General features: G+C 53.6%; 1 protein-coding gene and 1 long non-coding RNA gene across 3 annotated transcripts in view; both read left to right on the top strand.

Moving 5' to 3' along the window:
- GRM4 (glutamate metabotropic receptor 4) overlaps window positions 1–1,064 on the top strand; it is a 117,931-nt gene extending 116,867 nt beyond the window's left edge. For both annotated transcript variants that reach the window (XM_036115776.2, XM_036115773.2), the window contains one exon: window positions 122–1,064. In XM_036115776.2, coding sequence (XP_035971669.2) covers window positions 122–171 — 50 coding nt within the window. In that variant the 3' untranslated portion in view covers window positions 172–1,064. The remainder of the gene's footprint in view (window positions 1–121) is intronic.
- Window positions 1,065–6,802: 5,738 nt separating this feature from the next.
- Window positions 6,803–14,386, top strand: part of LOC144378993 (uncharacterized) — a 55,912-nt gene continuing 48,328 nt past the window's right edge. The window contains exon 1 of the long non-coding RNA XR_013440958.1: window positions 6,803–7,412. This is a non-coding gene — a long non-coding RNA (uncharacterized LOC144378993). The remainder of the gene's footprint in view (window positions 7,413–14,386) is intronic.

The raw sequence follows: 14,386 nt of genomic DNA on the forward strand, positions 1-14,386 counted from the left end.
GATGTGAACTGCTCGGCTCAGGGTCTGGACTTGATGCGGGGGGCACGGCGGTGCCTGTGCGGGGGGGGGTTGAAGAAGCCAGCCCCTGATGCCTGGGCACCCCTGGTCTCTCTCCTTCCAGCACTGGCCACCAAACAGACCTACGTCACCTACACCAACCATGCAATCTAGCTAGGCCACCAGAGCCGAACAAGAGGAGGAGGACCCGAGACCCTTGTGGCTGACGCGTCGGGCCAGGGCCACTCCCAGGGGCCCAGCTGATGTCCTGCCTGCCCGTGGGCGCCCACGGACATGGCTTGGTGCTGAGGACAGCAGAGCCCCCGGTGGTCATTGCTGGGCAGCCTGGGCAAGCCGGGCAGGTGACAGGAGGAGAACAAGGGGCCAGGCCAGCTGCAGGCCACCCCAAGGGCCTGCATCTTGGACCACGGCCCCTCCCAGCCTCAAATGACAGGGGCTCAGGCTGTGTGGGCCCCAGAGCTGGTTTTCTCTCTCCCTTTGTCTCTGCTGTCCCCTTGGTGACTGTCCCAGTCTCTTTCCATCCCTGTCTTTATTTTATCACTGCCTTTGCTGCGTCTTCACCTGTCTGAGTGCTCTGCTTTTCCCCATCTTCTTTCTGCCTCTGCCCCCTCTCCCTGGTACATCCTCCATCTCCAGTCGCTCCAGTTTTTTTTTTTTTTTTTTTTAAAGATTTTATTTATTTGACAGAAAGAGCACAAGCAGAGGGAGCAGCACACAGAGGCAGAGGGAGAAGCAGGCTCCCCACCGAGCAGGGAGCCCGACGCGGGACTCGATCCCAGGACCCCGGGATCATGTCCTGAGCTGAAGGCAGACGCTTAACCGACTGAGCCACCCAGGCGTCCCCGCTCCAGTTTTTTCTCTTGTGCTCCACCTGGGTCTCCTGTGCAGTTTTCTTTCCTGTCCTCAGCCCCCTCCTCGCCTTCATTACACCCAGCCTTTGCTTTCTCCCTGCCACTGTCGCCCAATTCACCAAATCTTACGTGTCGCAAAAGAGAAAAAAAGGAAAAAAAAAATCAAAACACAAAAAAAGCCAAAACAAAAACAAATCTTGAGTGTGTTGCAAAGTGCTGCGTCCTCCCGGTGGCCTCTGTGTGTGTCCCTGTGGCCCGCAGCCCGCCTGCCCGCCCCCCGCCCGTCTGCCGCGTGTCCTGCCCGCCTGCCCCCGCCTGCCCCTCCTGCCGATGACACGGAGTTCAGTGCCTGGGTGTTTGGTGATGGTTATTGATGACAATGTGTAGCGCATGATTGTTTTTATACCAAGAACATTTCTAATAAAAATAAACACATGGTTTTGCACCCTGCCTCCACATCCACTGAGGGTCCTGCAGGGGGACCCCTGTCTCAACCAGCAGCAGGAGAGCCTGGAATTAGAGGCAAGGAGAAAGTGGGTGATGATGGAGACCTAGGGCTTCAGGGCGGTGGAGGCTGCCCCCGGGGTTGGTATGGAAGTGGGAGCACGGAGAGGCCCTGGGCAGCGAGGGACCAGGACTTTGCAGCAGATTCCAGAAATCAGCCCCTGGGGGTCCCCTGAGGAAGGGGGATGTTCTATTCCTGTCCCCTGCCCTGCAGCCCCTACGGCAGGTACCATTTCTGCCCTGTCTCTCCCCTGACTCCCATTCCTCACACCTGGGACTCCGACCCCCACCCCATAACCGGAGCCTCTCCTTCTCTGTCCAGCCTGGAACCTCTCCTCTTGAAAGATTGGCTTCCAGGGCTCCCAGCACCCACAGCCCTCCCCTCCTGCCCGGCCTGTCTCCAGGTTGCAGGTGCTAGGATGATGTGTGTCTGTCCTGGAGACTGGAGTGTGGCGTGTGTCCGTGTGAGCCAGGTGCGCGACACAGGTGTGTGTGTGGCTCCTGCAGCCCTGGGTGTGTGTCTGTTTCGGCTGCGTGTCTGTGTGTGCTCCTGGCGCCTCCATAGGCATGCGTGTCTGTGTAGTGTGTCTGTCTGTTTAGGCCCAGGTTGCGGGGGGAGTCCGCAGAGCACCCACCGTGAGGATGCCAGCCACTGGCCGGCGGCAAGTGTGCAAGTGGTGTTCACAGCCGCTGGCTTCCTTGGCAGCTTGGGAGGTGGGGAGCAGGAAGCAGTTTAGGGGTTGGGCCCCGCCAGGGGTGAATTACAGAGCCGGGGACACAATGAGGCCACAGGCCGCAGCTGCAGCCCAGGCTTCCTGGCCCCGCCCCCAGGGCCCCTTCCCCCTCCCTGGCCAGCGGGTGGGGTGGGAGCCAGGCTGGGACTGGGTGTGTGTGTGTGGGGGGGGGGTGTGTGTAGAGGTGAGGCTGGTGCACTGAACTGGCCACTGGGAGCGCCCCCCTGGGGGAGGACGGGCGTCACGCGCACCTCTGCTCAGGAAATCTGGTCCCCTGGAGGGTCAGTGAGACTGTGAGCGTGTGGAGAGCACCTACTTTACGCTCAGTATTTGTAAGGGAAGGGGGAGGGAAGGGTGTTTCCCACTCATTGTCTTGCTTCCGCAGGACGGTTCCTAAGACTGCACCCCAGAATAGATTCTACCCAGTGCTCTAGCCTAATCAGGCAAAACTAAGTTGTCAGACCAGGAGTGTTTGCCAGAAGCTCCCAGGGAAGTGTGCGTGTGTGGTGTGCATGTGTGCGTGTATGTGTGCGTGCATGTGTGTGTGTGTGTGTGTGCGCGCGCGCGCGTGCACGTGTGGTGGAGGTGGTTTGGATGGAGAAGGGGAGTGTGGCATCTCCAGTGTGGGCACCTTGTCCCCCTCTCTGGTCTGTTTCCCTCTCAAGGTGAGTGCCATGCTAAGGCCCAAGGCTAGGTGGAGTGTTTGATGCTCAACCCAGGACTTTCCCAGCTGCCCTCCCCACATCTATGGAGCCCCTCTTCTAGGTTCCAGTGGGGAGAATCACCTTCTTTCCAAGGGGGTGCTGCCCCCTCTATTCCCCTCAGCACCCAGAGCCAGGGGAGGCTCTTGGTGAGCCTCAGACCCATCAGGTATTCCTGAGGCTTGGCCTAGTCCAGTCTGCCTAGACTCTAAGAAGGGGCATGTGGGAAGGAGACACCCAGGCCCTGCCCTCAGGGGGGTACCAGTCAGATGGAGGAGACATAGCCCCACCTTCAGGGACTGCCCTGTCTGAGGGGAGAAACACAGCCTCTCCCTCAGGGAGCTTCCAGTCTGATGGGAGAAATACAGCCCCCAGCATATTACTACAACCTAGAAATGCTGAATATCCCAAAGTAACATCATTATGGGAATAGGGTGGGTTAAGTGGGGAAGTCTCGGGTGGGGTGTGAATTCTAAGCAGCTATGTCAGGTGAAGAGAGGAGAGGTGTGTAGGCTCTAGGGGCATGAGGTAGAGAGGAGGCACCAGTCTCCCCAGGACTTCTGGGAGTCAGACCAGCTGCAGCAGAGTGGGAGGGCGGGTGCCACCCATCACCTCAAAGGCACCGCCAGCGAAGCCTGGGCTGGGATCCCACAGGTGGGCCCGGGTGGGACCTGTTCTGATGCATGGGTGGGGAAGGCCCAGGACTGCTCCCCTTTGCTCCCTATGCCATGCTATTAATTCCCCAGGCTCATGTGGGACACCCAGGAGAGTGGACAGATAGAGGAGTACCTTCAGTTTTACACTTCAATAAGATGGGGGTGGGTTTGCAGTGTTTCTGGTTCCCTGGAGAGAGGGCTGGTGGCCCCCGGAGACCCTTGCTCTGCAAGAGGGGTGATGGGGTCTCCCCAGGTTCCCAGGGAGAGGCCCAGAGGTGCTAGTAGTGGTGGTCCCCAGGGCTGCAGTCTCCTCCTCTGTGGGTGGGGCGGGTGAGAAGACATTTTACCAGCTCCCCAGGTGTGGGCTAGGCAGCCCAGTGGGCCAGGTAAATCAGTGGTTTTCAAGCTGTCCCAGCACCAGAACCCTTTCTTTAAATCAGCATCAGCATCAGCATCCCTGGGAACATGTTAGAAAAGCAAATTACGGGCCCCACCCCAGACCTGCTGAACCGGAAGCTCTGGGGGCGGGGTCCTGCGGTCTGTTCTATAGGCCTTCCAGGTCCCCGCGAGGCAAGCCCAAGTTTGAGAACCACTGCTTAAAACTAACCGTGTGTGGGAAGGCCAACAGGTGTGGTTGCAATGTGTCGGGGGGGGCGGTGGTGAGGGGTGGGAGGAGGTGGTATTCAGGCCTAGGGTTATCAGGGACTGGCGTTTGGGGGAGGGTGGCAGAGTTCCTGGGATGCCAGACCTTCCGTGCTAAAACCAAGAAAGTCCTGGAAAAACTAGACAAGTTGGCCACCCCGTCAGACCCTGTTCTTAACCATCCATCCAACAGGTATTAAGTACCTACTACGGGCCAGGCTCCAGGTGTGCAGTAATGAACGAGACGGATGTGGGGCTGGACCTTGGGGTTTCTGCAGCCAAGAGGGAACAACACCCACTCAATAGCTTTTGGGGCCCAAAGCCAAGACTGGGTTGCTACCAGCCCTGGGCAGGAGGCCACGAAGCTACCAAGCCAGCAGGGGACACAGGCCACCTCTGTGGAACTCCTTGGTCCCTGGGAACTCAGCTTGAGAGGCAGATTACAAGCTTGAGTCTCTTCCAGCTCAGCTGGGGAGTTCCAATGTCTCAACGTCTGCTTTTCTATCCTGCCTTCTCAGGCCCCGGAGGCAGAGGTAAAGGGGACCAGAAAGTGGCCTGTTAGCACCATGCCAGGTTCCCTCCGCACCATCTCGGCCTCCAGATCCAGGGAGGGGCCCTTGGGAGCCCACAGAAAGATGCTGAGCTTCCAGAAGGCTGTGCGGCTCCTCTCTGGCCAGAGGACAGGCCGTGGGCCCTTTCTTTTAGACGCTCTCACTGAGACCTGCAGCGTCCTCCTCCCAGCCTGGGGTTTCCAGCTCCCCAACTCTCCCCAACTCAACATCTAGGGGAGCTGGGGCGCTCTCCCTGGCATCTAGAGCTTCTCTCTGCCCCCACCACCTGCCCTGCACTGCTCTGGGTGCCCAGCCAGGCTTGGCCCTGGCACTCAGCTTCCCAGGGCTCGGACCTCCCTGCAGACAGCCTGGTACTGAATGGCACATGGTGCCCAAATCTCACTTCGGTTGGCAAAAGCAGCAATTAGCATTTAATGAGGCTTCTTGCTTTATTTTTAGGTAACCTCCAAGGCCCTGCCTGTGTAATTCAGCCCGCCATTGCTCGGCAGATAATTAAAGCATGTCACCATAATTTGCCTTTTTTTTTTTTTTTTTAATAAAGCCCGTAATTATGTTTTTATTGCGAGTGGGGGCGGGGGGAAGAGGAGGGAAAGAAAACAAAGAGGTGGAACTGGGGCAGGAAATGGGGCTTGGCTCCCTTCGCCAGGCTCCTCTACCCCACTGGCAGAAGCAGGACCCCCATTCTAGGTGCAGCAACCCCTTGGCCTCCTCGGCTTCAGGGTCCATCCGGGGTCCTGCCTGCCCAAGACTGCCTCCTTGTTGGCTCGCCTCGCGGGCACTTCTGCAGTCCTCCTCTTCCAGGTTTGGTGGGGAGGGCCTTCCTGTTCTTCCCCTTTCCTTATAAAAGCAGCCCGTTTCCTTCAGAGCATCCCAGGCGGCAGGAAAGGGGTGGGGCTAAAACCAGAGATGGCCCCGAGCTGGTTTCCTGAGCTGCACACAGGCACCTGGGCGTGCTTTATGCTACCCTCCTGTTACGTGTTTGAAGATTTCCACAGCAAGTGAAATCAAACTCCCCTCCCAGGAAGGGGCCTGCTAACAGAGCTCGGCATCTGGAATCTGCTCTCGGGGGCACTTGTGACTTGCTGTCCTTTCTCACCCTGAGGTGAAGGGCTGTCTTCCTGCACTGGGAACCACGCTGCGCTCAGTGTTTTGATGCTGGCGAGTGGTGGCAGGCCACGCTTCCGGGGCCTCTGAAATCCGACTCTCAGCCTGCAGGCCACGCTTCCGGGGCCTCTGAAATCCGACTCTCAGCCTGCAGGCCGCGCTAGGAACGGGGAGGGCAGCTGCCCACATCGGGGAGCCCACTGCCCCCAAGCATCTTCCCAACTGCTACCTCTACCAGTAAAGCCTCAGGCTCATGGGCCAAGGTGTGTTTGCCCAAAACGCATCAGTTGGTTGGCAATCTTATTGGAATCGGGTATCAAGACACCAGCTGCCCTGGGGTGTGGAACAGGGGACAGGTAAGTTGTCTAAGAACATGCAGATTGCCTTAACTCAAGTAGCAAGTGGTCCCTCCAGCACCTTCTGAACACCGCATCAACGCAACATCACATTACGTTCGTGTGGTTTGTTCATCTTCTTCATCCTCCCACAAGACTGTCAGCCCCACTATAGGGCAGGCATTTTTGTCAGTTTGATCACAGCTGAACCCCCAGGGCCTAGAACAGTACCTGACAGCCTGCAGGCGTATAATAAATATTTGTGGAATGAATAAGTTGGGCGGGAGGGGCGGGGCTGGAGACCCAGGGGGACCTCCTTAGTTGTAACCCTACCTCCACAATCCCCAGCGCTTGCTTCTATCTCTGAGTCTCCGCCCCAAGTCCAGTGGTCATTTCTTCATTGTAGCTGCCCAAGGTCTTTCCCCCAGAGGCCTGAGGTGAGCGTGGATGTAGCATGCTGGTGGCCGGGTAGGGAGCTGACCACCCCCAACCCCCCCGAGGGTGACAGGCACCCTTGGAGTTGGAATGGGGAGACCCGGATTCTGGGTAAGGTTCTGCTGCTAACTCACAGGGCGCCCTTGAGCAAGCTGCCTTCCCCTCTCCGGGCCTCAGTTTCTTCATCCATAAAATGAGGGCTTGAGCTCTGAGCCCTCCGAGCCTGGGTAGGGAGCCAGCATTCCAGCAGTACAGGAAGGGGAAGTGACTGCCAAGAAGAGTCTTTTGGGGCATGTTGCTATGGCAACTGTGCACACACCGAGGGGTGGGGGAGGGGCTTGCTACGCAAATCAGGCCCTTGCTTTGGCATCCCCAGTCTCGCTTGTCTGTGTGTGATGGGAGGAGGCTTTGTTAAGATTGCAGGGCAGGGGAAGAGGATGGCGAAGCGGTGGGCCTGCCGGCCTGAACTCGACCATAGTGTGGTGTCTGGGCTTCCCTGTGAAACAGCAGCAGCAGAGGAAACTGAGGCCCAGAGGGTCAAGAAGTTCATCAGGATCTGAGAGGCCCCGGACAGACCCTCCCCACCGACCTCCTGGTCAACCTAGGACATTAAGGAGGCACGGTTTTCAGACGGCCCTGGTAAACCTCTCGCTGGTAAACACTGTCCCTCCTGCGGGTGCTCTTGGGAAAGCAGGGAGCAGAGCTGGGAGGGAAGAACCCTGGCTTTGGTCTCTGCCAGGTCCCTGTGACTCGGGCGCCTGAGACACTCAGCCCTCCGACCCTGGGACTCTGCATCTGCGAAATGGAGGTGTAAGTATCTACCGAAGAGGATCTCAAGCCTCCAAAAGGACACACAGCAGGTCAGGAGTGGCCTCGCGCCTGCCCTGGAGCCTTGGCTGCCTTACCCTCCAAGACCCCGCTCGCCCTCCTCTGTGGTTTAGGGCTTTTCTTCCCCCCACTCCTCAAATGCTGGGGCTCCCTCTGGGGCTCCAGGCCCCTGTCCACGCATTCTTCTCTTCTCCTACCTCAAAAGTTCCATGGTCTCTCCCATCTAACCTTGCCACCTCGGTGCTTCCCCAATATTCTGCATCCTCACCCTACATTTCCCAGCCTCCTTTGCAGTTGGGCCGAGGTCACGTGATAGTTCTGACCAATGAGCTGTGGGGGGCGACCACGCCCATCCCTTCTGGGCGGGGCGAAGGCGCAGGTGTTCCTGGACCAGGCATCTCTTTTGCTGTGGCAGCCGCGGACGTCGCGGTTTGAGATGGTGGCATATAAGATGGAGGGCACCTGGGTCTCAGAATCACTGGTCGGAGCATATCCTCTGTCAACCCACTGTGAACTTGGTATGAACAAGAAATAAGCTTTTTTTTGTTAAGATGCTGAGATTTCAGGATTTATTTGTTTCTAAGTTCTAGCTTTTCTTGTTCTGACTAATGCATCATCAGGCAACTGCCAAATTTATATTTTTCTCTCAGCCACCAATCCTCCTTCTGTGCACCCTACTAGTTACTCAGAATCATCCATGGAGGAAGCCATAGCCTCTCCTAAATGTGTTCCTCTCCCACGTTCCCCATTTTGGTGATCCAGCAGCCTCCTGGGCCAAAAACGCCGCCCCTTGCCCTGCACCCCACTTCGCACCTTGGGTCGGTGGCTAAGTCACCACCGTTTTCCCTGCCGTCTCTGGACTTCATGCCCTCACCGCCTGTCGCCCTGGACGGTGGGACACCCCCCCGCGGCTCCCCCAGCTTCCAGCCTTCATCTCGGTTCCGTGAACATGTGGCTCCCTGCCTTCTGGCTTGTGTCTTTCCTGGGAGAAATCTGCCGTCATCCTGATCTTTGTCCTTTCGTATGCAGTGTGTCTTTCCTCTGGCTGTTTTTAAAGATTTTTCTCTTTACCGCTCTTTTAAGCAATTTGATTATGATGTGCCTCGGTATGGCATTTCTTCATGTTTCTCGTGCTTGGGTTTTGTGGAGCTTCTGGGATCTGTGGGTTTTTATGGTTTTCATATTTAGGAAGTTTTTGGCCATTATTTCTTCAAAACTTGCCATCCTCTCTATCTTCTCTCCTTCGGGGACTTCTATACACATGTATTAGGTCTCGAAGTTGTCCAATAACTCAGTGATGCTCTATTCTTTCATTTTGTAGACTTTTTATTACTATGTCTTCAAGTTCACTAACCTTTTTTCCTGCGGTATCCAGCTGCTGTTAATTGTTTCTAGTGCATTTTTCATCTCAGTACGTAGCTTTCATCTCTAGAGGTTTGAGTGGGTCTTTTTCATACCTTCCATGTTTCTAGTTAAATGTTCATTTTCCTTTGGCTTCCTGAACATGTGGAATACAGTTACAATAACTGAATATCCTTGTCTACTGATGCCATGTCATTTCTGGGTTGGTTTCAATTGATTGATTGATCTTCTCATTATAAGCTGCATATTCATCCTTCTTTGTGTACCTGATAATTTTTTTTAAAGATTTATTTATTTGTTTTAGAGAGCAAGAGAGAAAGAGAGAGCAAGAGAGTGAGCGTGGGGAGGGGCAGAGGGAGAGGGAGAGAGAGGATTTTCAAGCAGACTTCCTCCCGAGTGCGGAGCTCAATCCCAGGACCCTGAGATTATGACCTGAGCCGAAATCAAGAGTTGGACGCTTAACCAACTGAACCACCCAGGAATTCCATATTGGATGCCAGATATTGTGAATTTTATCTCATAAGGTGCTGGTTATTTTTGTATACACATAAATATTCTTGAGCTCTTCCAGAATGTGGTTAAGTTACTTGGAAACAGTTCGATCCTTTCAGGTCTTGCTTTCAAGCTTTGTTAGGGAGGGCCAGAGTGGCATTTCATCAGGCCTCGTTCTGCCCCACTATGAAGCAAAACCTCTAGGCTTCCTGCTCTGGCTGGTGGGGCATGCGCAATCCCAGGGATTGTTCCCTCTAAGCAGCTTCAGCCTGCTTCCTGCTGGAACCTGATTGCTCTCCAGCTGAGTTCTGGAGGGAGGACTCTTTGGGATTCTCTCTATGTAGCCGTCTCCTCTCTGACCTCTGACCTGTGAACTCTACCCACCTTGGCCTCTCTGTCTACCCAAACGCAGGAAACTCCAGGCTCTGCCTGGGTCTCCTCTCCTCAGGCCAGAGCCTGGAAGCTCTCTCTGGGCATATGGGGAACAATTGCAGGGCTCACCTCATTTGTTCTCATGTCTCAGGGACCACTGTCATTTGTTGCTTGACGTCCAATGTTTGAGAACCAGGGTTTCATGTGTTTCGTGCATTTTGTTGCTGTTTCAGACAGGAAGGTAAATCTGGGCCTTGCTACTTCATTTTGGTTGGAAGTGGAAGTTTTTCTAAGATGCAGATAGGCCCAGGTTATTCCCTGCTCATTTTTATCAGAGGTTCCTCGGTGAGGTTGGCCTAATAACAAGAAGGGCTAACTCAGTGCCAGGCACTACTCTAAGTCCAACACGCATCGGATCGTTTCACCTTTGCAAAGACTGTGTGAGGGGAGTACTGATTTTGTTGTCCGCTTTACAGATGGAGACACCGAGGCTCAGAGAGGTTAAATAACTTGCTCAGGCGCACACAGCCAGGAGGTGGTGGAGCTGGGATTTGAACCCAGGCAGTCCAGCTCTGGTGCTCACCCTTAGCCTCCAATCTGCATTGTTTCTCTAAAATCCACTAACTGGCTTCTGCCCGCCGTTCCGTTCTCCCTACAGTTGTTTCTCGAGCACTGCCACGTGCCCAGGTTCGCTGCTAGATACTGGAGATGTGGAGCAATGGGCTGGATGAAATAATTATGAACCAAAGGGGAAGTGGAGGGTAGGTCCATGCACCCGGAGCTCAGGGGCTCTGAGTCCATTTCCTGAAGGAGTAGTGCCTGAGCCAGTCCCAGAAGGATGAGAGGTCTGTAAGCTGGAAAGAGGAAAGACTATTTCAGGGATGAACAAAGGGAGAGGTGATAAATAACATGATATTTGGGAGAGGAGCCAAGTGGGGCATTGGGAAGATGGGGATGAGCACTGTAGGGGTGAGAGATGAACCTGGAGAGGTGAGCAAAGGTGAGGGGAGGAGGGCCTTGTAGGGTCTGCCAAGTGGCCTGGACTTTCTTCCGAAGAGGGAGTGACCTGGTCAGAACTGCAAAGTGGGATGGGCATTCTAAGGATGATGGTTTGGAAGGGCCTGGCCTGCAGGCTGGGAGACCTGTGGAGGCCACTGCCTTGAGCCTGCTGAGAAGTGAGGACCTGGAGAAAAGTGAGGAGCTCGAGGGGAGCAGCCACCTTGGACTCAGAGATTGGAGCCAAGCTTAAGGGGTCAGAGCCACATTACAGCCTAGGAGCACCCAGCTCTGGACCGTTTGTGTGGGAGAACTCAACTTCCGTCTTCAAGCCATTATATTTTACAGCCTCTGTAACAGCAGCTTAGTATGTTCTTGAACTAATGTATCTATATGCCGCTGATTCTTCATCATGCTGCTTTGACTTTCCTACCCTTGTCTTAACTGTTGCCTATGTTGGTCCCTGTACCAGGGATGCATTCCTTCTGCCACCTCCACCTACACTTGCTTGGACAATGGTCACCATAAAGTCAAGATTCTACCTTGGTATTTCTTCCTCTGGGACAAGTCCTGCTGTGCCTCCACTCCACTCCACTTTCTTGTGTTTTCTTGACCACTTCTGTATCCAAGACCACAAGCTTCTCAGGGGCTGGCCATGTCTTATTCCTCTTTGTGTGGCCAGTGCCCCCTTCTAGTGGGGACTCAATCAATACATGGTGGTTGAATGATTCTGAGAAGTCGGAGTGGAGAGTGCATCATGGGGCTGTTAGGAGAATTCAGTGAGCCCACTGTGACAGTCAGGTGGGCTAGGTTATGCTATGTAACAAACGACTACAAATTCTCAGGGACTTAAAACCACAAAGATTTTGTGCCTTGCTTGCAGGTCAAGGGGAGAGGGCTCTGCTCCTATCATAGTGACTCAGGGACTGCAGATGCTGGAGGCTCCCCCATCATCTCCACACACGCTTTCTTAGCAGGAGAAGATCATGTGCAGAATTTGCATAACAGCTCTTAAATGCTTCCACCTGAAAATGAAGCAATCCTTTCTGCTCATATTGCATTGGTCAGAGCAGATTCTATAACCCCATATAACTTCAAAGGGATGAGGATTTGTAATCCTGTGTGTCTGTTAGGAGAAGAGAACTGGACATGTTGGTTAGCAGTGGTGATGTCTGCCACAGTTGGTTATGTAAAAGGTCTGGTACAATATTGAGAATGCAGTGCAGTGATCAACCAGGGCTTGGTTTTGCTCCCTAGTCATTCATCATTCAACATGTATTTCACCATACACCGTGGTGAAAGACAGGTAATGTTCCTTGTCTCACGGAGCTTATGTTCAAGTGTGGGAAGAAGGGCAGACATTTCTCAAATCATCACGCTCATATATAAGTAATTACAGTTTGTAATAAGTGCTCTGAAAGCAAAGAACAGGGTCCTATGAAAGAGAATAATGGTGTGTGTGTGTGTGTGTGTCTGTTTATAATAGGATGTAGATTCAGGGAAGTCCTCTCTGAGGAGGGTGCCTTTGAGAGGAGACTCAAAGAAAAAGGAAGTCAGGGGACAAGTGTGGGGGAAGAACTTTTTAGGCAAAGGGAACAGCGTGTGCAAAGGCACTGGGGTGGGAAGGCGTCTGGCAAGGAGGCTGAGTCTGGTGCAGAATGACTTGGTAGGAGTATGAAGGAAGTGAGGATAGAGAGGCCCAGGACCTGGTACCATGCAGCCAGAAGGCTTCTGGAAAGCTTTAACCAGGATGGGGCCTGACATGCACTTTTAATGACTTCTGAACTGTTTGTACATCCAGGGCTCAGGCCACAGCCTCTTTTGCTTCTCCAACTGTTTTCCCCCCAGGGGCTCTCATCAGGTCCTGTGACTTTGACTCCCAGATGTGCATCTTTAGCTCTGTTCTTGCACCTAAACTCGGCCCCTGTGGTCCCCTGCCTACTCCTCAGCTCTGCCAGTGTAAGGTAGGGAAAAGTTTTCCTCCACCCTCTTAGGGTCCCTGGCTGGGTCTGAAAATTAAAACAAAGACATATTAACAGGAGAAAAGCATACAAATTTACTTAATGTAAGTTTTACATGACACAGGAACCTTCATAAGGAAATGAAGACCCTGGGCACCTGGGTAGCTCAGTCGGTTAAGCATCTGCCTTCATCTCAGGTCATGATCTCAGGGTCCTGGGATTGAGCCCCACATTGGGCTCCCTGCTCAGCAGGGAGTCTGCTTCTCCCTCTCCCTCTGTGCTCTCCCTCCCTCCCTCCCTCTCTCTCAAATAAATAAATGAAATCTTAAAAAAGGAAATGAAGACCCAAAGAGACAGTTAGACCTGAGTATTTTTCTGCTAGGTTTGATGAAGAGTGGACAGCCCTGTAGAAACAGGATGGGTTAGAGAGTGGGAGGGAAGTGTAGCAAACCACGGGAATGTAATAGGCTTGTTTGTTGGGATTCTTGTCATTGCTTTGTCTTCAGAGATAAGGAAGCTCCTTTCCTCCAGGTGTAGGGAAGGTGCCTCTCACCTGAGGGTTTTATGACCTGTTTCACGGAGGAGAGTTGTTTTCTCAAACACATTCAGTGTCAAACATTCAATATGCGTGGTGCCGTATTCTGGGGTAGTGTGTCCTGAACCCCATTACCAGGTACCTCCATCTTAGCATGTGCAGATCCAGACTTTTGAGCACCCATCAACTTTTTCCTCCCTCCTCTCCCCTCTCGATAAAAGACCCCACCATCCTCATGGTCAGAAGCCTTGGGCTCAATCTTGACCCCTAATCCCCACCCTTCATCCAATATGTCAGCAAATCCTGTTGGCTCGCCTTTAAGATGTCTCAGAATCCAACTGCTTCTCGTCGGGTGCAAACCTCCATGATCCTTGGCCTGGGTCATTCAGATGCCCTCCTAAGTGGCCCTCAGCTTCAGCTCTTACCCCCTAACTCTGTTCCCCAAGCCGCGGCCAAAGGGGTGTTGGGAAAATATAAATCGTATTCTTTCCCACTCCTGCTTAAAAACCTCCAGGTTTCCCACTCAGACCTCTGGCTAAGTCCGGGAGACTCAGGAGGTGGGCCCTCGGTACTTCTCCTGCCTCATTTCCCTCCTTCCTTCCTCCCTCCCTCCCTCCCTTCCCTCCCCTTTTTCACTCCTCCCAGTGCTTCACATACTGCTCTCTCACCATGGAACCTTCTTCCACCTAATTCTGGTGAGCTTCACTGAACTAAGTTGTCTTCAGAAAGAAGTGTTTCCGGATTGGCCCTCAACAGCACATCCATCACTGCTGGTCACCCCACTTCATTTTTCCTCCTGGACCTTGTCACTCCCTGGCATCACATATATACTGATTTTATCTCTCCCCCTGGGGGGAACAAAAGCGCTGAGTGGACAGGGACTCTACTCTGTTTTCTACGAAACTTCTAATGCCCAAAAGAGTGCCTAACACATGGAAGGTGTTCTGGAAATATCTGTTGAATGAATGAATGGCGGGAATGACCTTGGAATTCCAGGGACTGCTGGGGCAACAAAGACCTTGTTTTGTTTCAGGAAGAGGCTGGTTGCGTACAGTTTGGGTTTTCGGAGGTGGAGAACTAACGGCTTCGGAACAGGCTTCATTTGCTTTCTCTTCATCCCAGACTGGGCCCTGTGGTTACAAACAAGCGAGAGCCCTCCCATATTTGTTCTCGGAGGAAACTATAAAGTCACCACAAATTGGAGTGCGGATGTTGCAGTTTACGAGGTTAAGTGCGTTAAGTTGTGTAAATTGGGAGTGTTTCTAGCCTGGTTGTGCCCTCAAAGCAT

Source organism: Halichoerus grypus, chromosome 9 (assembly GCF_964656455.1).
Source record: "Halichoerus grypus chromosome 9, mHalGry1.hap1.1, whole genome shotgun sequence".
NCBI classification, from domain to species: domain Eukaryota; kingdom Metazoa; phylum Chordata; class Mammalia; order Carnivora; family Phocidae; genus Halichoerus; species Halichoerus grypus.